Genomic DNA, 27,457 nt, shown 5'->3' with positions numbered 1-27,457 from the left:
TTTAAAGGACTCCAGACACTAACACTACTACATGACTCATTACTTTACGGAGAACTGGATGGAGAAATGGACAGAGGGAAGGATGGCGAAAGATGACAGGGGGCGGAAAAGGCAGCAGGGGACAGGTTGAAACACAGCAGAGGGTATGAGAGAGGACAAAAGTTTCCAGCTATCTCTGCAATTGTGTGCATGTGTGTGTGCATGCATGTGTGCATGCGCTTGGTGACGTGCCCGTGTGAATGTGGTTATCTGCACTGGTTTACAAGCAGAGCATGCAGCCTGGCTGATATGAACTTCCCACAAAACGATACGTTTGTGTGCTCTGCTTATAGGCGTAAAGGTGAAGCTGCCCGAGCTGAGGCGAAGACGCGACGTGCTGGGGGAGGTGATCTTTTTGGCCTCTTAGTCTGGCCTCTGTGCGCTGGATGGCTGTGGGGATGGTCGAGGTTCAGTCAGGCCTGCAGCTCTCCTGTGGAGAGTGACCTCATCGCCTGGCCCCTGGCATTGTGGCAGCAGCACAAAGCCATGCAGGGGACGGAGAGAGAAGACTACACATGAATGTGGGGGAGGGCCTGGATGTGAGTGTGGATGTAGATGGGAACGAGCCTGCATGACTGAAAGAGGGAGAAAGACAGGAAGAGAAAGAGAGAGAGAGAGAGAGAGAGAAAGTAGTGGATTCTGAAAAGGGGGGAAAAAGAGGACCACCAGGCTCTCAGGAAGAACAGGGATGAGAACACACAGAGGGTCAAAGAGGGAAATCAGTAAGACAGGAAACACAAACACCACCGCAAACAAACAGACTAAACAACGCACAAGAGAAACCTGCTAATTTGTTCATGCTGCTGTTGCAGAGCCCACCATAAAATACTGATCATAGATGCAGTCAAACATCCTCACAACTCTTTTCACCTGAACACACAGAGACACAGCTTCTCTCAATGACAGGATGGGACACACAAATAACTGTAAAGCCAAGTCACACACACACACACACACTGACACACACTACTCCACAATAGTCCTAAAAGAGATTTGGCTGGGAGAAGACTCGCAGCCATCCACCCCGCTATTCAGTACCACTATATCCTGTTTCCCCTGCTCAATGCGCTGCCAGGAATCACAGACTGCAGGGGGTCACCTAACACAAGTGTGTATCCCCATAGGCATCCTATAATTTGGGACACAATATGAACTTTGTATGTGCATGTATATGTCTGTTTCCTAGCAGAGGCAATGGCTCAAGTGATAGTTAATATCTGTGTTATCTGTGTGTGGCAAAAACACCCCCTAGGGGTTGATATATGGTATCAACACAGTGTCACTGTGTCCATGTGGATGTCAATGAAGGTAGTGTGAGGCTGCGTCACAAAAAAAAAACCCATACTGCCTGTACTGTTCATTTTAGACACAGCGTATCTGTTTCAAATATGAACTCATTCACTGGAGCACAATAGATGCAAGTCGCACATCTATTGATATGGAGCCTGATTCAAATGAGCGAGTTATCAGATATGATGATGAGAGCTGTGTTCATCTGATACGGCTGCACAGCACGCTATTTCACACTGCATCCTCTTTGTTGTCTTGCTCCTTCGCATGGGCCCTTAAATAAACTTCCGCTGGAACACGAGACGACGCAGATCTCTCCCGGGCAGTTTCAGTGTCTCTCTCTCTCCGCTTCTGTTTGTTTATTTAAGCTTCCCCTGTCGCTCGCCGATTCATTTATTTTTGTTTTTGCACCTCTTTTAAGCAGCACACAGAAAAAAAAAAGAGTGCCGGTGCAATAAAGATGTTCCCTGTCCATCGGCAGGGCCTAGCGGGGAAGGTGTAGAGGTCAGAGTTTAGGGGTCAGAGGTCAACTAATCGGTCACTTCATCAACTAATTACTCTGCTTGTTAATTAGAGGATTAAAGCAGGCAGGATGCAGTAAACACAACCTCTTCACAATCCTCTTCTCCTTTTTTATTGTTATATTGAATGTTGTTTCTCATGGAATCGTATAAATTGGATTTTTTTAAGTATATTATCTACAGGTATGTGTGTTTTCTAGTTGTTCACTTCCTCCACATACTGTATCAAGGATGAATCCCTGTATTTGCTTGATTTACAACTGGGTTTTCATTTGAAAGGATTTAACAACTCTTCTAACCACATGGTATGTTATTTTAGAATATTTTGAAGCTCTGTGAAGACAGCTCAAGGAATGGGATAAACAGGGTTTCACGGTGTCTGCCAGACTTTTTTATATGGTTATACGTAGAGCAGGTCTTCTCATGTCTCTACTGTCCCCAGGAGAGTGTTTAGTGGTCTAAGGCCATTAGATTAATGCAGGGGGACAGGAGAATACAACCTGATGAGCATATGTACATGTGTCTATTTGTGAATGTGTATCAAGGGAAAGATAAACGCGCCTCTGATAGATTTCCCAGAGGCCTTTTCCTCTGTAATTAATTCTTTTCGTTGAATGTGACCTCAAAGAATTGCTCCCGTGCCTGATCCGTAAGTGGGAGATCATCAAGGTCATTTATACAGGTGTGCGCAAAAACAACCAAAAACAGGCCAACACAAACACATACATGGTGTGCTGCTATCACAAGTCTCATTTTCCTATCACATCAGTAGGAAGTTAGATAAGAAACACTATTAGAGTAGGAACTGTAAGAATGTGTGTTTAAACAGGCGATAGCGCTGCTGTTGACCATATTAAAAGACTGGTTCTCAATGGGCATATAACAGTGGGAAGTGGTGGGGAGATAGGCTGGCAAATCTCATCTGAGGGTGCACCTGGACAAACAGGCCCTATGTGCATGCACACGTGCACGTGCATATACACATAAGAACCTGTAAACTTGACAGGTTGATTGAAGCCAGATATCTAAATTGGTGTAAGCGAGTGTGACCTGATTCTTTCTGTTATCTTTCCTGATATTTTGTTATCAAGGCCCTGTAATCTGAAAACTATCATCTCAGAGCTGTAAGTTAACTGAAACCAAAACAGAACAATCAGACATCCAGATGGTAAGATGAGATAATAGTTTCAGTCGGTATGATAACGACTGCTGCATGGTTACAGTATTGAGACAGGTGGCTGCAGCCTGATTTGGGTGTTGGCAACCCGAGCCCAGCACAATATGAAATCAAACACCTGTTCCCGGCTTATCTTGTGTGTTTGTATGTGTGTGTTTGTGTAGGCATATCATAATGAGGTCATAATGACAGCTAATGGGTGACGAATAGCGAGTTCCACCCAGTGGCGTGCTGGGAGTCACCCCATGGCACAGGTTCAAATGTCAGCTGAGAGTCCAGCCAAGGTCAAAGACATAAACACAGAGATACTGTCCCCTGATGGTACCACACAGCATGTGTTCAGTCACTGTCTTGTTAAAAATTGCATTAGTACAAGGAAAATGTCCTTTGATGTCTTAATTTCTGTAACCTGCTCGGCCTGCCAAGTGTTTGACAAAAAAAAAACAAAAAAAAAACAGCCTGCTCATAACAAAAACAAGGATTTGCTGAGATCTGGAGGGCAAAATGTGTTAAGGTTTCACTTCCAGGCAGCTGAGGAAAGATGGACTATACACACACACACACACACACACACACGGCTGGTGCAGCTCAGAGAGTTTGAGGCCATAAAGTTTGACATATGGAATGGTGTGTTAATCAAAGACTCCACGCTCCCAGCTGGAACAGACGCACTGGGAACAAAGTCTGACATGCACACTTGAGAATGTACTTTCGTGAGTGTGTGTGTGTGCGTGCGTGTGCACACACACTTGCATGGCAATGCATTGTGAGGACCAGTTTGAGTTTTAGACTTTTAGAAATGAGGACATTTTGGCTGAAACCTATTTTCTGACACACCTTTAAATGACTGTTTAAGTGTTAAGACTTAGTTTTAGGGTTCTGGTTAGAATTAGGTTTAGAGTGAGGAGCTGGGGAATGCATTATGTCAACCAGTGTCCACACAAAGATAGCTGTACGTGTGTGTGTGTGTGTGTGTGTGTGTGTGTGTGTGTGTGTGTGTGTGTGAGTGTGTGTGAGTGAGTGGAGCATTTACTTACCTTTGTAACAGTACAGTTCATGGGCTGCCCTATTGTTTTCTTTTCTAAAGAAATCTCTTCACAACTTCCTTTACCTCCATCAGAGGGACTGTTGATATCATTTTTCATGGGAAGAATTTCACTTCTTGAGCAAACCATATGACAAAAAATATATTTACAAAAAATGTCATTGGTATTGTTTGACCACAACAGAGAAAATCTACTTTTAAGAAGGAAGAGAGAAAGATGAGGTATGAGTGAAGAGTTTCTACAGTAGATATTACATTGTATTCCTGTGTTGTGTGTTTTTTTTATTTATTTTTTTTATGTTTTTGCATTTTATATGAGTATATGCAATACTGATTTTAACTTTTTATGGCTGAGCTATGACTCACTTCTGTGAAAAGTGTTCTATAAATAAACTTCATGGGCTTCTCAAGACCTGCAGATATTCAGGGTGCAGGCAACAGAAAGATGGGCAATAAAACATCTAAGTTGCTTCCTTTTCAATTGGTCTCTTCCTCTTTCACCCTCTGCATCTCACCTTCACCTGTGCACAGTTGGAACAGCATTTCTTCTAAATACCCCTCTTTATTCTCTCTATTCACATCACATGACATCTATGAGACAGGATGTGATATTTTGTGTTATTCTGCTTGATGACGCTCTCATAGGTCATTTTTCAGCTGCCTAGCCCGTTCCTCTGATTATACATTGATATATACATTTATACTGTATATATATATGGGTGTTAGAAGCATTTGAATCAAATCTCATCTAATTACACACTAAGATTTGTAGATTTTCTTATTTACACCCATGCTTTATCCATTTTGGCTCTTATATGTATCATGCTGGCAGCAAGGATGTATATCATGGGCCTATCCTCTAGAGCTGTCTCAGTGGGGATTTAAATAAACTAACCAGGAAATTACTGGAAACCCTCTCAATCCTGCAGTGCCAGCTGTGTGCATATGGACACCAAGTATGAAAGTCGCATACAGTCAACACTGGCAGCCCATCTATTACAATATAGAATCATAGAACAAATCAATTTTATAGACTGAAATGTGTGCATCTGTCTTATGGCTGTCCTGCTGTTCACGCTGCAAGATACACATCATGATCGATGTGCAAACCTAATTTTGATTGTTATCAATAACAGTAAGATTGGATTGGGTTGTAAAATGAAACTGCCCACACAGGGCAATATCAAGAAGAAAGGAGAAGTAGAAAGTAAAAGAAAATGCGTCCTTGTTGGCAAGTGTCTGTTATTAAGCTCACTAAAAATGCACTGCTTACAGAGCCGGAGCCACAGCCAGCCTCCATCGATTCCCAGAAAGATAGATAAGTTGCTTAGAAAGATGAGATGAACGAGGGACAGGGTGAGAGAGGGTAACACAGCAAGGCATGGAGGAGAGCGACGCAAAAAAAAGTGTTGAGAGGAAAAGGAGAGTGCTGGCGAGAGAAGGGGAAACAAAGAGGGCTTCATTGTTTTCGATTGTGCTCATTACTGAAGGGGATGATAGCATAATATAGTGCTAATGGGGGAACAAATTGTGTGGTGTTCAGCTTACATAACTGCTGAGTGACTAATAACACAAGATGTTTCCTTGAGACACACACACACACACACACACACACACACACACACACATGCAGACAGCTATCATCTCTGTAGTTTTTTCCTTTCTCTTTCTGTCTCACAGTACCTACAATATCGGCCGATATTATCGGTAATGATCTCTCATCCAATACATGCGTTGACCGTTCCCATTGCTGCCAAGGAGCCATGGTCAGCTGTCAGTACCTCTTCAACCAATCAGAGCACTTGAGCAAGAACATCTGATCAGTCAAAGAGCCAGCTGTTCGCAGAACGAGGGAAGAGCAAGAGAAAGAGAGGGCGCAACACGTTAAAAGAGAAGATCAGGCAGTCCGACTCCATCTGCCATTGTGCGTCAGTCCTCGACAGTTCTGGCACATCTTAAGAAGCCACTGTGCTTCATAGCGTGACTTCATCAATGCCAATGACAGAAGGATGAACAAGCATAAAATGATTACCCTTAAGCTGAATTCAACTTCATTTTCTGTTTTGCTGCCAGTAATAGGTATATTACCAATGTGAACAATTATCATTATGTCAATGTCCCCATCGTGGGACGAATAACTGATTATCTTATCTTAATAAAGAAAGAGCAGAACTCAGACTTGCACCTTTTCAGGTGAAGTTTTGTGCCAAACCTTAGCAACAGGAGCTTGCAGTGTACAGACAATAAGCCATGTGCAAAGGCCTCCCGGCTGCTGTGTGCAGTTTTTCATTAATGCCCGAGGACCACATCCACCATACATCAATACACTTCTGTCTGTAGGGGCTCCAGGCACAACAACCGCAACATAACCGCAGTGTGAGCAAGCCACCAGCCAAACCAGGCAGCCAGCCGTCCGGCATCATCAGCTGGAAGTGAAGAGTGAAGAAGAACAGAAGAGAGGGAGGGGGGGACTGACAGAGCAACAGGGAGAGGAATAGAGAGTTAGAGGAAGGAGGCAAAGCCAACTAGCTGCCATCTCCCTGTACGATCTAGCGAATCAGACACTAACTGAGAGTCTTCAGCGCTGCTAGCTGCCTGTTCACCCACAAATCCCACAACAACCAAATTCCTATGCGCAGAGCATTGATGGCTGATGCTAGCTGTGTGTAGCGAGACAGCAAACATGACAGCCAGTCGAATAAATTCTACATCAGGCATGGTTTCATGGGCTGACGACACAGCCATTACATAGCTTGGCATGCCGAAAGGCCTTGAGTACATTAAAACCTGATGGTTTATGGTCTACTGCCGCATATTTTTGTGGTGTAATTCTAATCTGCCACATCAGCCACCCAAGTACATGGTTTTTCAGACTGTCCGGATCTATCACATGTTGCACTGCGCTCGGGGCTGCTTCAGAGGCACTGACGTGCAATCAGAGGCCTGCGTGCCTGTGCCAAGGGAGCACGGTAAATTGTCAGCTGACGAAAGACTGGAAAGAGTGTGTTTTGGGTTTGGTCTGCGGAGGCTTTAGCCAACAGGAAAGCTCCGGTGTTTTCCTCTCCATGGGGCATAATGGATTCTCCCCGCCAATGAAACACTATTCCGGCTGGCGGGCGGGACCGCCCGCCACCTGAGAGTCTTTCCCACAACACCCCCTTCACTGTCCGAGCCAGATCCAGCCATCAGCGGAGATCTGGGACAGATGGAAGGATGGAGAGAGGAGAAAATGTGAAAGAACAATGAATAGGAGCAGATGGCAAAGAAGAAGGGAGGGACAGGGGGAACTGGCAACCCTCTCGCCGAGATGACTATGGCTAATCGTTGATTTCTGAGCAGTGTATCCGTGTTCCTCCACCCATATCTGAATATACAACATGATACACATAGGTTACCATAACAACCAACAAACACATACAGTTGCCCCCCTTCGCACCCTTCACCCTCCTCCCCCTCTGCCACATCTGTCCATGTTAACCCCTCCTTCTTGATATGTCTGTGTCTCCGCAGACATCGGATGCTCCCAGAACGGGCAACACTGGCACACAGTGGCCACACGGGCAATACACCCAACTGGAACAATGGCCTGTTCGTGTTTTTATCACCTTACAAAAATGCACTCAGTCCACACACACACATACAATCACACACACACACTCAGGCATCATCACAGTGGATATTGTGCAAACCTATTTTTGAAGTGACAGTTCCCTTCAAGCCAATTTATGAAATCAGGGTAAGGGATTAGAGAGACCCAGTTTTTTCCAGCTTGTATTCCCCTGCAGAAAGACAATTTCTTGGCCATGCATATTTGTAACTAAGTAGACTTTAAATCAGCTTTTAATATGCATCTACACGGCACAGAGTTAAAATAGTATATCATTTTATGTAGCAGTGCTTCCTGATATTCAAGGATTATTTTTAAAGTCAGATTAAAACCCAAAACAATGAATTTGGTGATTAATTAATCAGCGCGACCAACTACTTTAATAATGCATTGTTTGTTCAGGTTATTTTTCAGTGATGTGTGAGCAATTCATCAAGATCAATTTATTCTACTTTCTATCTGGGTCACAATAGTTTGGTACCTTCTCTCATTGTCATCCAGGTGAGCAAACAGCACATTCTTGGAGATGGCCTTCGCCAAGGCAGTCATGGTCTTGTAGTCCTTTGGGATCACCTGTGTAGACAAAGCGGTCATGTTAATAAAGTGGTCTGCAACAACACAGTGCAGGTGGACACATGAAACAAACCAGCACAAACACATAATAACCTCGACTTCAAAAGCAGACCAAATTGAGTAATTAAAGAGCAGTGTATTGGCAAACTCTGAAAGGAATATCCCGCACATGTGTCTGTGTATTTTTGGGAGAGCCCATCTGTTCAGGGATTACACTCAAAATGTCACACAGCACTTAAGAATTCACAAGAGGCCTGAACTCATTCATAAAACATGCATTTTCGTGTTCCAGACTCTGTGGAGTGTGTGTGTGTGTGTGTGTGTTCATGAGGGAATGGCAAAGTCTGTAGCCACAACAAAGCCACAGAAGTCCGTATTTAAATAGATAGATTTCCTAGAAGAGAAACTCCTCATACTGTGGGGTTGAGAAAGGCAAAAAGTAACAGAGAAGGGAAAACAGTAAGAAAACTAAATCCTTCTTTCTGCAGAATAACTAAGGCAGGAGTGTGTATGTGTGTGTGTGTGTGTGTGTGTGTTTTGTCTCTGGTGGTGGTGGACAGGAGGGGGGTAGGGTGTAATTACGTTAAACCAACAGATGTCTCCACATGAAGACGACCATGAAGCGCTCTGCACAACGTGTACACAAATACACACACAGCCACATCAGATGAGAGATAAAAAAGTACCAAATGTTTTCTATCGATGTGCACTGCTTAGTTCTAGTGGACAGCTAAGAGGAAGAGGCTGGTCTGGCCTGGAAACTGAGTTGGAGGCAGACACAGACACCCACAGGAGCTCAGTGGTAAAAGTAATTTTCAGATTCAGATTTTAGGTCAGCAACCTAATCATCCTCCATGAGCTCCAGCTCCAGCGCCGTCACCCAGAGGACCGTTAAATATCGGGGCACTCGGCTTCTTACGAGCGTGCAACTAGCATTTGAATGAAAATTACGATCTGTCTGGTTTCTTGTCTGTCTTGTTGTTAAACTATCTTTAGCGCCAAGCCAGCTGGAAAAAGATGGAATAAAGCCACAGGAGAAAATGGATTTCTAATGATTTAACAACTGTGCTTTGAAGCAGTTACAGTATGAGAGGAAGCCAATAAGATTTAGCTGGCAAGGTGCATGTGTAAAAGTAATGACAAGCTTATTGCCACAGTCTACATTGCGGCATATGTACATCCCAAAAGTTAATGTGGAAGTAGTATTTGACTTCACCTCTTCCCCACCTTGTCATAACAGTGTCAACACTAGTTCCCATCAGTGTGCTGCCAGCCCTGCAGTTCATTCTGTTAATGTGATGTCCAGGCCTGACTGACAGGCCTCACAGTTTGTTACTGTAAGACTAATAGCACTTCACAGCAAAGCCTTTTCTAATCAGATGAACGGGGTCGGCTAATAAATTGTGTTCATTCAAACCAGCTGTTGATTTTCACAGTGGAGTCATTAATGGAATGGACGACGAAGGAAGATGTCAGCAAATAGGCTGCGAGCACACAGCATGTGTACGTGTTATTGTGTATTGGTGTGTACGCGCGTGTGTGAGTGTGTGTTACTGTAATGGTCAGAAGCAATCCTCTCGTTCTAATTCACTTTCCTCTGTTGGTCTGTTGCATTGGACAAGCATGTGAATTAGTTTCTCTTTTTGGCAGGCTGCTGACTCGGTTGTGTGAGTGGTTGCATGTGGGAGTTGTTTCTTGTGGGTCGGGGACGTCTGTTGCGTTTGTCGGTCCGTGAGACAGCAAGGGACAGTGAGTGAAATGAGGGTGGGGGTGGGGGCCGGCGCGTTGCCATGACACATGACTGCAGCGTCTGGTGGACATCTCAGACCCATAAACACAAATGCACGCGGGTGTGTGCACACACCTGACACATATACTCACACACACACACACACACACACACACACACAGACACACTACATGCTTCAGTGGCCATGTGATTACAGCGTGGTGAAGGGGGTTCATGCCGTTATGTCATTACCAAGCAATTAATGGCAAGTGAAGTTAATTACAAGTGAATGAGCACGGTAATGATATAGCAACTAGGGTGTGTGTGTGTGTGTGTGTGTGTGTGTATATGACAAGGTAAGTTATAGTTTTTGGCTAAAGAGCGTCCTTTCCTGTTGCTCCAATAAGTTGTGGAATGGACACGAGAAGTTGCACCATGACTGATAACTCTAACAGTCCTGCAGTCCTCAATGAAAGAACTTGAAGTCACGTTTAAAAAGGAAATTATTCTAGCTGCTTCTCTTCCTCCTAAACTCTCAAACATAATGTGTGTCATGCTATCTCATCATCCAGAAATTAATTCATTTACTCAAGATTTTGCACCAGTGTGTGTACTGTATGGGTGATTCTTCAACAAATTTTCTGTCCTCGGGGTGAAAAAAATATTTTTCAAAACAAAACAGTTATGGTATTTGTTGGGGCTAAATTGTAAAAGCTCTGAAAAAAATAACTGTGTCTCAACTATGACATTTGATTATTGTTTCTGTATGTTGAAAATCCAAATACGCCAATATTTCTATGTTTTGGGTGTGTCCCCAACCCTCGACTCGACTTGACTTCAGTATTCTTTCAGGGGCCCCAGAATTCCTAGCAACGGGCCTGGCTCCTTTATTGTAGCCCTGTTTATTAACTGCTGTGTTGACATTACACAGTTTACACTACTGTGTTATGAATTCATCTGTCTAACAGTAGAAAATATGCATTAAGTATGCATTTATCTGTGCAAACACGTGAATTTGCATGTGTGCATGTACAGTACTGAATGTGGGTGTCTGTGTGTGTCTTTGCACAGATGTTTGCTTATGCATCCATCTTTCCGAGGCTGACCTTGCGAACGTAGCTGACAGCGTCCTCTTCGGTGTAGACCTCGGCGCTGACCCCTCCCCTGCGGCGCCGGGCCTTGACAACGGGGTTTGGAGGTGGGGGAGAAACCTCATCGTCATGTGAATCTGACTGGCTGTTAGATTTCTGACGTGCCATGATTTGCTTGCATTCTTCCTGTAAAAAAACACGAGGAGGACAAAGACAAGATTGGTAGAGGGACAAGCTTATAGAGAGTGACAGTGAAGGACAGAAAAATGTTTTCCGCATTAAAAAAGCATTAAAGATGGAACATCTATAGACAGCATCCTTGTGAGAGAAATAATTCAACATGTAAAAGAAAACGGATTTGAGGACAAACTATTGTAGCTTCAGGGCTAGACAAACAAAATCATCTGAGAGCACCTCTTATTCTGTAACCACACAACCAATCACATGAAGAAGGGCTGACAAACCTCTTCAAACACCCTGTCTAACATCAAGTATCATGTGGATTCTCAACCAGGTCAGATAATAGAACAGAGCGAGCACAGTGGAGATGTTCTCGTCCTGAGTGCACACACTGCCGAGACGTCTACCGTCCGTCGTACCAAGTGAAAGCTATCAAATATTGAACATGGAGAGAGGAGAGGGGCTTAACCAGGTACTCTCATCCTCTCAGATAATGACCAACAACGGATAAATACATCAAAGTGGAGACAGGATGCCTCTAGCTGGCCGTCGTTTCAACTGCTGAACACTCTGCAGGTGATGAATTATTAATTGCAAATTGATTAACACATTACCATAAGTACACAATAAAAACACTGTAGGGTTGTTGATATATGAGACAAGGGTAATGGGATGACAGTTTGTGCAAAGGTAACTGGTATCCAGAGCAAAGAGCATTTTTAGGATGAATGGCAGCTCTATTTGTGTCCTACAGTAGATGCATGATGTGTTTATTCCTTCATATGGATGAATTACTGTGTCTAAATGGATTGATTTAACAGCAGTGATATTTGTTCGCCATTATACTATATTTTGTTGCATTTTTTCTATTTGCTGGTTCACTGCATTGCTACTGTGCAGTCAGAAATAAACAAAGATGTCTTAAAGGAACAAGACTCCAGACAGGAGAGCAGCGCTACAAGTGGTGTTCCCACACTGCAGCGCAGTTAACAGCAACACACAGACAGAGATAAACAGAAAAACAGCACAATGAGCAGATTTCCTTGGTTCAGTCACCAGACAAAAACATTGAAAGATGTTCAGATACACTGTATTCATATTCATCGCAGTTTAGTATTGGAAATGTTATTACTAAAAGAGTTACAGTCAATAGACAATTGTTTCCCCACCAGACAGAGAGGCGCAAACTATTTAGCGAAAACCAGAAACAGAGTTTGTCTGGAGATCTGTACAGTACATTTGCATGTCTTTATGTTCATACAAACATTGGTCTGGCTTCATGGCCTCCAAATAAGCCCATTAGCTGAATATTTGATTAGCTTAAATCATTGTCTATCTAGAAAAAAGGGGGGGGGGGAAAGAAAATAATCAATTATTTTGATAATTATTCGTCAAATAAGGCATTTTACATGCAAAATGGTGAAATATTCTCTGCGTCTCTTTATTTTCTATGATAATAATCTGAACGTCTTTGAGGAATGGTGGTCAAACAAAACAAGATATTTTTCCAAATCACCTGGACATTAATTTGGGAGAACAATCAACAGATAAACAACTGTAAAAATGACCAATAGTTGAAGACTTTGTTCAGTCTTCTTGGTGCAGTGATCATAGTGTATTAATAAAATTAGTCATGTTTGATTAATTCATTATTGAAGAGGCAGTTTTTAAAGAGACACAGCTTGTTTTGCGTCACCACCGTTCCACTGACCTCACAGCACCTGAAATTTGGAGAGCCTGGTACACACAACACAACACAACACAACACAAGTAGCTGCATTTTTTTTTTTTTAATGAAATTCACTGAGGCAACTTCTCTCTCTCACAAAAAGAAAAACTGGAAAGAGAGAGGGAGACCTGAAGCAGCTGGGGGCAGACTGATTACTGAATGCTTTGAGCAGAGATCAGAAATCGCTCCTGCTTCAGGGAGGGACAGAGAGAGAGGCAGGCAACCTGTGACCGAGCCATCAGACAGATCACAGAAACATGGAGAAGCAGGGGAGGAGAGGAGAGGTGGAGAGAGCAGGTGACAGGGAGAAGACCGCCATGTTACCTGAAAACTGAGACAAACCGAGCAGCCCAACCTCGCAACTCAGCACTTATTTGCACATTCTTCCTAAACTATCTGCATAATGCATAATGTAACAGTATAATGTAATGGGAATGGAAGCAGTGATACAGCGAAGCTACAGTGATCTGAAACATCAGCTAGTTATACTGGTGTCTGGAAGGAAGGCAGCTTGCACTTTCACTCATTCCTTCCATCCCTTTTTCCACAGTGTCTTGAATTCACTCCCTCCTCTGCTGCCTGACTCTGTCTCTTTGATGCTCATTACAACCTAAGGTTACTGTGATGCTGCGCTCTGTGATAATGCAGCTCACACACACACACACACACACACACACACACACACACACACACACACACACACACACACACACACACACACACACACAAAAAAACACACACACACACACATAAGCAAACATACTCTAGGGCATACACACACACTTCTTGCTTACGCAGAGTCACTGCCTGAGGGAACACAGCCAGGAGGAGGAGAAGAGGGGAGGCAGAACCAGAGAGCAGCATTCATACACACACACACACACACACACACACACTGCAACTCACAGATTGAGCTTAATCAACGTGGCAAGGTCTGCAAACAGGTAACACACCACCTCCTCTAGACAGTGTCAGCAAAGCAAAAACAAACACTCCTCTTTCTTCTAAGTGCTGCAAATATGAAAACAAATACATCTTTCTCATCAAGTCAGACTCACAAAAACTAGCAAACACTGATCTAATGTTTCACCTTGCAACAAAACTTAGTTAGCAGCACCATGCAGAAGGCTAAGTTGTACAGGTTAGGTTTGTTAGCACAGGTATTTACCATGGCATGGAGGGGCCCCTGGTCAGGCCTGCTGTGTGTCCCTCAGCCTGTCAGAGGCACCGGGCATCAAGTCAAAAGTGTGCATGGGAGTCAACACACATGGATGCCGACCTCATACACATCTGACACGCATGCCGCGACACGGCAGCACCTTGCCATGCTCGTACAGCAAACGGTGTCTGTGCGTGTGCGTGCGTATACACACACTCAGGTTTGAGTGTGTGCGTGCGTGCGTGCGTGCGTGCGTGCGCAAGTAAACAGAGAATCCAAGTCAGCGTATGAGGGAGTGAGAGAGAGCGCGAGTGGCAAAATGTCTGCAATCCCCACGACACAGCAGCTAAAGAACAAGTCTACTGATGAAAACACTGATCACAGCAAAAAGCCCGTCTCTCCATCTCTCCTGCGCAACTCGCTCTCCGCTTTCCAGCCTCTCTCTCTCTCTCTCTCTTTCACGCACACACACACACACACACTCACAATCAGGTGGCGCAATGAGCGGGCTCCTCTCGCTTCCCCCCTGTCACTATGACAACTGGGTACTGTGAGCATCCTGAATAGTTGGTGGAGAGTCTGAGCAGGAAGCTCACGCACCTACATTCACGCACACACCAGTTCTGACGTCTGTTGACAGATTTGCCCCCCCCCCCTTCGCACTCTCTCTCTCTCTCATCTAAAGTAACACATCTAAAGTGATTCAGTTCACAGAAGGGAGAACGTCACACCCTTCAATACAGACTTCTGTTGTGACCAAATGCCATGGTCTGTGTGTTTTAAACCAACAAATGGCTCCAAACAAGCCTATACAGTAGTATAGGGGATACATCATCATCATCATCATCATCTCAAACATCCCCTGTTCGCGCCAGACGCCGTCGGTCCTGTACCATGCAGTGTCTCTCTCAGTCCTTACTCATCTCCAGCCCCACCCAGTCCTTTCCTCTTAGGTCAGAGGGTCAGCCATCAAGTGAGGACTTTGTGTCTGACTTCAACAAGTCCTCATACTGTTGTTGTGTCCTCCAGTGCTCAAATTGTGTGACTGTTGATGTCTTATGAAAAGTTAAAGGGATAGTAGCATTTTTTTTAAAGTGGGGTTGTATGATCTACAAATAGCCCCTAAGTACTTTAATTGCAGTAGAAGACTCTCTACACTCCTCCCGTTAGCAACGCCAGCCCATAGCCCTGCCCAGAGATTTACAATATACATTGTTGTGAATGGACCCAAAGAAATGGCCTATTTTTGTGGCCTAAAAGAGGTTTTACCTGAAAAAAAAATACACAGTTCCATTGTTCACTATTATACAATTTTTTCCAGCCCCTCAAAGTGCAAGAAAAACGCAGTTTTTATTTGGACAACCCCACTTAAAAAAAAAATGCTACTATCCCTTTAAAGAGGAGCCTGCAACTTTCACCAGCATCTGAAAAAAATCTTTTTCTTCTGTTTGTTCAAAGAGTAGCTTAGCAATTTCATTCTATTTTCTTTTTTTTTTGCCATGTTTGTACTTTGTTGCCATAATATTTCAGTCTGTGGTAGTGTAGTTTCTATTTCAAATAATATAACATCTATTTCCAAAGCACACCTCTTTTAATATCCATATCCGTTTAATGTATTTATTTATCCTCTACTCTTGAATCAGTGTTGTTGTTGCTGTGTGTCCGAGTCTCTCTCTCTCTCTCCCTCCTCTCCTCTCCTCTCCTCTGCTCTCCCTGCGTCATCATCGGCGGCTGGGTGCCAGAGAGAAAAGACAGGAGAGAAGTGATAGGAGAGGAGACAGAGGACACAGGCGTAAGCAGGACACAGAAGCTCTGTAAAAAAAAAAAAAAAAAAAAAAAAAGTGGCCTTTCCAACAGAGACACATTGACTGTAGGTCAGGGATTAATCCAAATGAATGAAGACGGAGACAAAAGACGGAACACATCCAATCCCGTTCAGCCTCAGTTCTATGTAAAGTGAAGTTACCATTAAATAAACTATTATCAGTACTAATGTCAACTCGTTTATGGACGATGAGTCATGTTAAAATGAGCCTCTCCTGTGTTGTTCACCCCATGAAACCAATTTGCGCCAAGCAGACAGGAACAAAAGTTATGCTCATTCTAATAGCTCTAACAGACCAGTGTTAATCAGCCCAAACATCCAATGCGGTCAGCACGAATGTATTCAACTCATCAGGAGGGACTGCAGCACAAACACACCAACATGTCGACAAAATATTCTATTCTTCCATCGAGTTGAAATATTAGAATAGAGGGGGCAAAAAAACAGTGATGGTTACCTTAGGTAGTCCTAGTCCAGTGACGTACATACAATTTCACTCTCCACTGCTGGGGCTGAAAGCATGCGAGTGAACCAAAAACAACAAGGTGCCGCACAAATAACCACACACACACACACACACACACACACAGGTAATGAAGCGTGGGGAGCAGATTCACCAGCAGAGCTAACAGTCTACTCATCACTCTGTTCCAGGCCATTACAGCACCACAATGGACAGAAAGTTTGATGATGTTCACTCTTCATGGCTGTGATGCGCGTGCACACACACACACACACACACACGCACACACACATACACACACACAAATGTCTAACCCTAAACCTCACTATCCAAATAATTCCAATCCAAAACCTCAAATCTAAAGGCTAAAATTTCAACTTAAAACAGCAGCATCTCCAATCTTAACCTCAGACTTTAACCCTGAAATACACACAGATTTAGATTTAACAACTTGCAAGGAGCAACTCGCTTCTCGTCTACAGTAAACACACAAAAATGACAAGACACAGACAGCTACCAAGCACAGACCAAGCAGCAATCTCTTTTGCTAAGTACCTAAAACTGCAGGTCCTTCAATGGCCACATGATGCTGCCTCCAAACATGAGTCGATCCCAGTATGAGAAAATACTGTAACTCGTCTGCTTACATTTTATTAAAAACTACAGTATGTATGAAGCTGTACCACTTTTATGGACAGGTTAGAGGGCATATTCACAAACACTCCGAGGTTTCAGCTCCACACACACAACATGTTAACATGTAGAGAGGATGAGAAGGTTTCCCTCAGCTAAACACACCAGTTTCACACAGCCATACAAACAAATCTCCAGCTAATATCACACCAACGACATATCATGGAAAACTAGATAACAAGCTGAATATCTATAGGTGAATAACAGGACAAAACAAGGCCGACCAACTGGCTCTGTGAAACATAGCAAAACTAATGTCACCTATCTGTATCTGTCAAGCAGAAACAGAGAAAGATGTTGAAGCCTTTGAATGCTCTGAGATCTCTGCTAATCAGACAGGTCATTAGGCCTCACCAGGACAAATCTCGGTGGGCCGGTGGGCTATCAAAGCATCCATAAAGTTTTTACTTGCCCCATCAGGCATTCTCTGTGTGCCTGTCATTCAGGGTGCAGAGCAGCCCTCTTTTGATTTTTGTTTCTCTTATCTTCTTCTGGCTACCATCTCTTTCCACTGCCGTTATGATAAAGCAACTCTATAGTAGAATATACAACACTGTCGAGCCTTCATATTGCCTCTGTTCTCATCAACAGTCCCAATAAATCCCATCCAAAACTTCACAGCTCTGGTGGGATTTAACTGGATGTGCCAAAAGCCACTTTGTTAATTTCCCATTTACAGAGCCAGTAAAGTTGTATATTACTGTAGGAACACCTGTTTTGTTTTTCAGACAGCAAATTGCTGTGAGGAGCATATTGAATTAGAAAACGCCTCCTCCAAATATAACAAATGTTTTTGCATATAAGACATACTTATTGCTGCCTCAACAAACATCTTTTGCTTCAGTCGTGTGTAGTTTCTCTACATATCTGTCTTCTCTCACATGAACCCCCACTAAGTTGGAAGGAAACAACGGGCAGATGAGAGAGGACAAAGAAGGACCACCGTGGAGACAGGGGCTGGGGGTCCAATTTACCTGTAGAGGCCCAGGGGGCGCCAGGAAGGAGGAGGCTTAGGCCCGGGTCACTGCACCCCAGGCTGATTTGACAGAATACCTTGCTCCCAGTATAGTGGTGATGAGTGAACACGCAGAGGCTGGAAATACTAATTACACTTGTTATGCAAAATCTTGGAAGAACATACTGTTTGTAATCGTGAGCTCAGCCGAATATGTTGAAATGAATGGACTCCACACACATACAGACACACACACACACACACACACCACTGGCATACAAACATGCAGATCAGGGTAGCGAGAGAGATAGACAGGAACCATGTCAGCGAAACAAAACGGAAAGGAGAAGACTGTGGGCGGGAGGGTTGATTACCCCCCACAATAATCAAAGCTGCACCTAATTCTCCTAAAAAAAAAAAATCTCTCAGCAGACTCAACAAACAACCAAACCCTCCCGACAAATTGTCAATCAGAGGTCTTTGAAGGAGCTGGTGGATTTGTTATGATAGGTCCTGGTGACAGCTGAATGGCTGGCAGCTGAGAAAGGCTTCTCATCTTACAGGGGAGGGGGAGACAGCGGTTGATTGACTGATGGAGAAACAGAAAGAGAGTGAGGAACTCTCCCATAATGCAACATGATGGGATCTTTCACAAGCGGAGCTGATGCAGCAGGGCTTTCATTTGTTTTACTTGACATGCCTTATGATGAGCCGTGCACAACACACAGTCAGTACAAAACTGGCCTACATAGAGATGTGGTCACATAAACAACACACGCGCTCTGTCCTTAATCTGCTGCCGTCTCTGAAAAAAACATTTTCCATTATTATTATTGTTATAATGGAGAGAGGGAGGTTCCTTTGTTACAGACTGCAGGTACTCTCCAGGTTATAAATCCTTATGGAAAATGTATTTACACTTAAATATGAGAGCAGAGCTTTTCTTATTATCTGAAGGTTAACAACTTATAGAGAAAAACTAGTTCATAAATATATGAAATGTTATAGTTTAGCATTATATCTGATTTAAAGTAATCTTGTGGCAAATGTGTAACAGTGAATACGTTTTCAAAAGGAGATGTATTTTCTACAGTTTCATACAAACATGGAGACATGAGGCAAGTTTGACTGGGACAAACAACACATGAAAAAGAAAAGAGCAGGAAAGAAACAGGCGATTAAGGAAGTATGTACATTATAAAAACGGTATTGGAGTGAAAGACAGATGAAAGCAAAGAAAAGTGGATGAGATTTTGTATGAATATGACTGCAGGGGAAAAAGAGAGCAATGAAAACATGAGGGACAAAATGAATGAGGGAGAAGTTGTAAAAAAGAAAAAAGAAAAACAGGCGTGAAGCATGGGACACAAACTTATGACAGTCCTGTGAGCTTAAAGAACACAGGCAGCTTTCTGTTCATCAAACACGATCACAAGAAGCAGATATACACATAGACACAAGCAGAAGCTGCTACCCTGTTGTTACAGTACAGTATGAACCGTATTAAAGGGTCAGTTCACCCAGAGCATAAAAAGAAGAACTTTCCCACCTCAGCACCTGTGTATCTGCTTATGGTGATATATTCTGGATGCAATCCTGTTTGTGATGCTCAAAACAGTGAAAAATTATATTTGAACAACTACATAGTAAAGTTCAGATTTCTCTAAATAACTCACCACAAATCCCACTTTCAAACATTTCAGTGTTTTCAACATTTAGCCCACAGCTGTTCTATGGCAGACGAAGACTAATCTCTGAGAGTTCAATAAAAAGAAAACAGAGAGAGACGAACTGTAAGATGCTAAATCTTAATGTGGTGCAGCACATTTGCAATGAGTCCTACATTTCAGCCTAAGATCACAGCACAGTGCCGCAGCATTACTCACTCAAATATGGCGCTTCATCTCATGTCCAAGCACCACACACGTACAGATGGAGTTGAGGAGGGACGGCTGTCATGTGCTGAACATTTGGTTCTTGTTGCAGGTGGCATGTTTAAGTGTTGACTTTAGTTTCTACAGATCTTAAGTGAAAACTTTTAAGTAATTTGATATCTTGTCATAGAAAGTGATAGAATGAGGAGATGGGTGCATGGGGACAGAGTCGCAACACACAGTGCCACAAAAGGAACCAAGTCTCAAAGTCAAAATTCAAGTGGAAATTTCTATCAATGTGACCAGATATAGTCTTAAGCCTTGTGAAGATACAGTGTGCCTAATTCAGCAAAACATCTGCTGTGGCAGATGCCCACCTGATTTAGCAGATCTGTAATGATACAGACTGATGAGACCCCGTCAGCATTTCTGGGTTAGTGCCACATTAATTTTACCGTCCAAAACAGTCTTCTGCAGGAATGTTCACTTACTATGCACATGATTGTGGTAAAGCGGACTGCAACAACAAGCCCTGTGTATTAGAAACCCATTCTAACCACTGTTTCAAAGCCATCTATTCGCTGTAATCTCCTACAATAAGCTTTTTTGTTCTAATTACAGATATCCCACTGTAAACTAAACATCTATGCTGCCAACTTAGAGTAAACACGTATTCACAAACTATAAATATTAGATAGTTGGGTTGAAATACTTTAAAAACTAAGGCTACTGTGTTTTTCCAGTGCAGCGTGCCAAAAATTAAGGGTTCGCTTCTCAGCAATTACACACTGCGCTGAGCTGACAGAGATAGGGAGAACCCATCCAAAGCTACAGTACGCTTGTACAGATCAAAGGCATCACCATGCATAAACAGGCAGGATGAAAGGCAGCAAGACGCCTCCTATTTTCTCATTCAGATCGACTGGAGACAAAAACATAAATCAAAACAATAGTTAAAAACAATCCAGTCAGACTGATGACTTTGTTTGCTTGTAATGTGCATGTGTGTGCGTGGGAGCAAGAGACACGAAAGACAGAAAGACAGACAGACAGACAGACAGACAGACAGACAGACAGACAGACAGACAGACAGACAGACAGACAGACAGACAGACAGACAGACAGAAAGAAAGAAAGAAAGAAAGAAAGAAAGAAAGAAAGAAAGAAAGAAATCAAATCGAACATCAATGAAGTATGAATGCGGACGATGGAAAAGCAAAGACAGAGAAAACAGATTGAGACAGTGAGAGCTGTATGAACCTGTGAGAGGACAGAAGGAATAAACTTTGTGAATAAAGGGGCTGACTGAACACAGGGTAGACTTCGGTCTAACAATCCTCTGCTGTTGCCTTGGTTACTGCCTCTAGTGGGCGACGAGCACTGACGAAAATGGCTGTGAGAGACGAAAGAAACACACATACACACACAAACATGGAGGATAAAGTACAAGAGAAATGCGATGACAAATGTGCACTTTTCCTTTTCTTATGTTTGTTTTGAGACAGCTACAATCAGAGATAAGATCTGACAAATTCTTAAAATTCAGGATGTTATTTTGCATTTAAAAATAATTGACTTTTTTTTTTTAAATCTGAGAAACAAAAGTTTTTACGACACTAAGATGAAGATTTAGAGCAACAGATCGCCGATAAAGCTCAAAACCGACAACAGGAAATTCTGAAAATAAGATCTGCAGTTCTAAATCCAGATTAAACGGACATGGCTTGTTGAACCAAATACTGTCCTCACAGTTCCCCTGTGCAGGGCGAAAGGAGGACAATAAGCTCCTTAAATAACTGGGACACCACAAAAACATAAATGGCCTGTTTCAGTTTTACAAACGACTGACCTCACAACACAGGCACAGATTGGGACGGCTCAACTAGAATAGTGTTGGGCAACCGTGGACCTAAAAGGGCTGAAAGCCTGGAGCTTTTTTATTCAAAGTACTAGTGATTTTTTTACTGTGCAACAAACATGACTGCTTGAGTCCATCTCCATTTGCAACACATACGTAGATGCGTAAAACTTAAAAGATGCTGTTGTGATCCAGAACAGCATTGAAGGTGTAAGTGCTAGATAAGATGGGAGCCTAAAATGTGGTAGAACAATTCCTGAAATATTCTAAGCTGATACATTAAAAACATTTCTAGTATTAGAGGTGCCCTCAGGACATTGGTGCACTTTGTCTTGAAGCAAACCCAATTTCCTCTAGATGATTACAATCATATTTACCACCATGTAAACAAAGATGTTATAATGAGCTATTAGTTTAGCAATTTCATCTGCAGGGAAATTATTGCTTTTTTAAAATGTCAATCTTTAATACGATACGTGAAGATTGACGGCACAACCGTTTCTTTCCACCTTCCACTGTACTAAGAGCCTACGGGTGGATGCACAGGAGGGAATGGGTCGGATTAAATGTTGTGAGTAGCAGCGGTAATGACAGTGTGATCCTTGCAATGTGGCTGCAGCTAGAAGAAGCAGGGCACAGCACTTAGATAAATCAACTCATTGCAAAGGGTGTGATGGATATGCACTGGAGATAGTGAAGCATGTCACATGGAAGACTAGTCCACCAATAACAATGTACCTACCCTTCCCCAGCCACTTTCAGGAAAACAGAAGCTCATGTGTGCACTATACTTTGTGCTAAATATATTGATAATGTGATAACTCCTCCAATATATTCCTCACTCCTTACAACCTGTTCTCAATAAGGGTGTCAACACATTACATCACTGTACCAGAGCACGAGCACATTCATGAAAAATTAAACCCTGTTTTTCAGACAACGCGCTGCTTTCTCTTAACATGGAGGTGTTGACCACAACAGAACATCTTGGAGGCTCATTTATTATTGAGATGGAATACGCAGGACGAGGAAGTCGTGCGGCGAATGTCATTTTTTACAGCGCGAATCCCTCGCAACTCGCTACTGTACTGCTTCTGCCGAGCTGTATCACCTCCATTAGTATTCATGCTGCCTCTCTGACTATGCAGCATTACAGTCCAACTAACAGCAGCAGCTCCGACATCAACGCTGTGCTTAATTTGACACTCTCTCTGTCTCCTTGACCACAGAGCTCTGCGAGATTACCGAGTCCCGTACACGTAATCAAGAGCAGGACGCACAAGAAACAGGAGAACAGGAGCTGAGCCTGACCTTAAAAACCACTTGTGCATTCTGTCTTAAAATATTGGCAATAATGGCATAATGACTATGATTTCTAAGAAAAAATAAAGCTGCAAAAAAAATGTCATTTTAAAAAACTCACCAAATCAGATGACTCTCACATGCATACATGCACACAAACCACTGCAGTGAAGATGGAGACCCTCCTCAAGGCAGGAGGATGGTGAGGTCTAGTCCCCCTTATATCTGATATCTCTTCACAATCACATCGTTTGTTGGAGATTTCTTTCCAAGGCGTAAACTCCAACAGCCTACAGCTCCACCTCAAACACCTTGATGATCTATTTGTAACACTAGTGTAAGAGTAGAGCCCATTGTTCAACCAAACATATCTTGTGATTCACTCATGAGCCTTCTGCATCATGACACTGCAGCCTGTTTTAAGGTCAACTTGTATTTTAGGCACAACAACAACAACGATTTACCTGCAATCTCACTAAGGTAAAGTTTGTGTTGTCTAACACAAGAGTCCCACATACATCGATGCTAATTCAACTGTATGATCATTCTGGAGGATGTAGTTCGAGGTGTTGTTGAACAATATAAAATATAATCACAATCAGCATCTTAAGGTTGAATCACCATCTCAAAAAACTCAAAGCGAACATTAAAGCGTTCATTAAGACGTATTGTTAACTAGATATAACTAATAACAAGTGTGTCCCATTATACTGCATAAAAAGTTAAAAAAAAAACACAAAAAAAACAAGTTTGCACATTTCTCCAAACCAATAGTATATCAGATCCTAGAAGATTCAAAGTTTGTCATCTTAGAAAGCACTTTGTAAATACAGTGGGAAGTCAAAGCAGTTACTTTCATGTAACAAAACCAAAAAAAAACAAAAAAACAACATCTTGCCACTATAAGAAGGCTAGAACCAACACAAAAATTCGAAAACAGACACACAAGCACACGTTTGCACACAGAGCGGTCGTGTTGTTTCTGGGTCAGAGCGAAAGTGCTTCAGAGGCTGCCCTTGTTTTAACCTGTTTTATAGTTATGATCTTTCTTTTGCCTCTGCTTAACAAATGTGTCTTTTCTATCATCTCTCTACTCACAGACAGACGGGCAGATACAAACAGTCTCGTCCCTGAGCCTACAAATCAGGACACTGTCCTTTTATGGGTGCTCCTCTCACATTCCCTAATGGATTCCCCCATTATAGGATGAAAAATGAAAGCTCTGTTATAACAGTTTGAGCACAGTCTGTTTTTTGTTAGTGGCTGGCTGGGGCCTTCTTTGTCTGCTCATATGTGATGGTGCCACAGACATCAGCTTGGCAGATAAAATGTATCCAAAAAAAAAAAAAAAAAAAGAAAGAAAGAAAGAAAGAAAGAAAACACACCACAATTGTGTGCAGTGCATCTTACACAGGGAATACCAGTATATTCTATGAAATCTGTATCTGTATTTTCATAAAAACAAGTATCCAAAATATCGTAAATATCGTCTACTAAATGAGCCAAAGATAACAACTTTTAACTTATCGTTATATAAAGACTCTTACTCACATGGACTGTATGGTGAGAAAATATTGGCACACATGGCAGTGAACATTTATGCAACATATAATAATCTGGTTAAAAAGTATATAGTAACTAACAACTTCAAGCTGACCACATAAAAAAATCATGCTAAACAGAAGCCCACATTACAAAAAGAGACACAGACATAGTCACCTAACTCATGTAAACACAGAACTTTGTTATCACCAACCTTCTCCAGCTTTTCAAAATGCTCCCGCAGGAACTTCATAGGACGCTCAGGCTTAGCGATGCAGAGGTTCACAATGCACTCTTTGAGGATCTGCTGGATGTTGTGCTTCTGCACAAAAATTTCACAGCCCTTCAAACTCTCGTCTTCTTCCAGTGTGGAGGAGGAGGTGGCCATCTTATCTTTTATCTCTGTGGCAGTGGGAGAAAACAGGGTGGACCATGAGAGGAGGGGAGGGAGAGCAGAACAGAGAACAGGGTAGCGGGGAACAAAACAGGGTTGGAAACACAAAATAGAAGGGATGGCGCAAAATGGGGAGCGCATACAATGTGATAAGCAGGGGGAAAGGGAGAGAATGGAAGTGCAATGGATAATGGGAAGGATGTAACTGAATATTTTACACCCTTTTGCCAAAATTTCTTGCGAATGTCCTCTGATATTAAACTGTTGTCAGCTGGCAATGCCCTAAAAAGTACATGACAGTATGATAAAGGTGACTGTTGCACGTGTTACCTTTCTTAGATGAACACAACACTGATATTAAATTTGTATACCACCTGTCTGGTTGAACAATGTGTGCAATTCGGCACAGTAAGCAATACCACTGAATGTTGTTTCAGTAATTAAGTTTAAGTAACACTTATACTATACAACAATATGTCACTGTTACATATGAAAAGGGAGGGCTTTTAGTCTTATAACCCACTCTTATTTGATATATTGATAGTACAGCTGTTTCTCAGAATGTGTGTAACTTTTACTATTGTCTTTGGCTGTGGGCCAGTAAAGAGAGGTTTGTTGTCATACTGCAAATGGCATCACTGATTTCAACACATAGCCTACATGAATTAGCTGTACAGTTCATGTTATAACAATAACAACTAATGCATGGCCTTTAATGCCATCGTATGTTTCTGTGTTGTGTGTTGAAGATGGCTGACCATGAACGTTTCCTAAACTGATTTTTTTTATATAATTTGTGAGAGGAGACACTTAAACATGTGGAAGGAAGCAAAGCTAAAAAACATGAGTGTGTAAAAACAGCCAGGCTACAGTCATGTCAAATAACAGCAGCAGTAGCTATGTCACACAACAAGCCAGGAAGATGAGCAGGTGCTGCTGCTAACTGTAAACTACCCTCCTGTCACTTCCTCAACGGGAAGTCGCATAAACAGTATGATTGTAGCTGCATAATAAATCACAATCGGTTGTCACTTCAGGGAGAGAGACGTCTAATAGTCTAATAGTCCAGCTGCTTCACGGCAAATAGCAAAGCAGAGCCCACATACTATAACAATGTTGCCATGTACAGTAGCCTACACACTGTGGAGCTAATGATGAAACTGAGCACCTGTTCAGTTCAGTTGCATTCAATGCATATAGCTAACCCAGCAGCTAGCTTTGGCTAACCTCACAATGACAACCAAAACACAACGAAGTGGGGATAACTGCTGCGACTACTAACTACGGCGGTAAACAACACTGCCGAGGGCCAAGTCTAAATCGATATTATGAGGGTTCATAAATAAAACACACATTTTTACTTTATCGGTTCCCCTCGCTGGTGTCCCTACCGTTATTTTTTTTTTTGTTGGAGGATGCTCAGTGACAAAACACCCCGCTGGTGGTAGGAGATAGGTGAGGTACGGCTTGTTAGCTGGGATGCTGCTGCTGCTGCTGTTGCTGCTGCTGCTGCTGCTGCTGTGTCTCTCCGCTACCACGGCTCGCTCTGCGTCAGCCCCGATGACGTCAATCTGTCATCTTCTCCACCGCAGCTTTGCAGGTAAAATCTTTAAAGGAAACACCCACCCTAAAAAAAGAAGAAGAAGTAGTAGTAGTAGTAGAAGCGGCGTGTATGGTTATTTCTATTTCAGGTAACGTGGGTCAGTCAGTCTTTTGCAAAAAAAAAAATGTTTCTCTTGACCTGTCCTGAACAGCCGCCTCGATCACCTCTTATGTATTTGTTTTTATCATTCTCAAGCTTGCAAAAAAAAAAAGGACCCCCGCTCTTGTGCGCAGGATTTGCCCCCAAGGGATTTCCATTAATAGGCTACAGCAGAAATTATTACAACATCATTTTTAATGCGTCCAATCAAATACAGTCAAGCTCCCCTTTAAGGGGCCCCCAAGGAAAGTGGAGCTCTTGTCAAGTGGATAAAAACAGCTGCTTTATTAATCAACGACATGTGTGTATGTTGCTTTCAATCTTAAAATCCTAATCACTGTCGTTTTAATTAAGATTATGAAATGATATGTTTCATATAGTATGAATATGTTTTTGTGTGTGTGTGGTGAAATTTATTTATGGAACTGGGTCAAAAGGAACAAATATTTTGGGATGATTAGAATTTTATTTATTTATTTATTTTTTACGTTTTTTCTTTTATTGAATAAAACATAGGAATGAGCAAATACACAGGCGTGATCAAATTAAAACATATTCACAACTTACAAGAGGAAATAAGACAATTTGTACAAGAACAGAGGTCGTGCTTTTGCGTTTGTTTGTTTGTTTGTTAATACAAATAAAGTTCGACTTTTTTGAAACGGAAGCTACCGTAAAGCAGGCGTTTGTTTGTCGTGCAGCCCCTGGT

General features: G+C 42.5%; 1 protein-coding gene across 4 annotated transcripts in view; it reads right to left on the bottom strand.

Moving 5' to 3' along the window:
• The window catches only part of prkar1b (protein kinase, cAMP-dependent, regulatory, type I, beta), a 65,340-nt gene extending 38,798 nt beyond the window's left edge, over positions 1-26,542 (bottom strand). Inside the window, exons 1-4 of one of the 4 annotated variants that reach the window (XM_085784252.1) lie at positions 26,438-26,542; positions 24,867-25,054; positions 11,088-11,258; positions 8,161-8,252 (exon numbers count right to left, since the gene is read on the bottom strand). In XM_085784252.1, the coding sequence (XP_085640378.1) occupies positions 8,161-8,252; positions 11,088-11,258; positions 24,867-25,040 (437 nt within the window). In that variant the 5' untranslated portion in view covers positions 25,041-25,054; positions 26,438-26,542. Of the gene's footprint in view, positions 1-8,160; positions 8,253-11,087; positions 11,259-14,149; positions 14,551-16,422; positions 16,497-24,866; positions 25,055-26,437 lie in introns of those variants that run through there. The other 3 variants (XM_085784251.1, XM_085784253.1, XM_085784254.1) reach the window with 3 other exon arrangements.
• Positions 26,543-27,457: the final 915 nt, after the last annotated feature.

The sequence above is a fragment of the Trachurus japonicus genome, chromosome 8 (genome assembly GCF_045865225.1).
Source record: "Trachurus japonicus isolate A0001 chromosome 8, Traja_1.0".
Lineage (NCBI taxonomy): Eukaryota > Metazoa > Chordata > Actinopteri > Carangiformes > Carangidae > Trachurus > Trachurus japonicus.
Note: the sequence above shows the minus strand (reverse complement) of the source record. Positions and strands in the feature narration are given on the sequence as shown.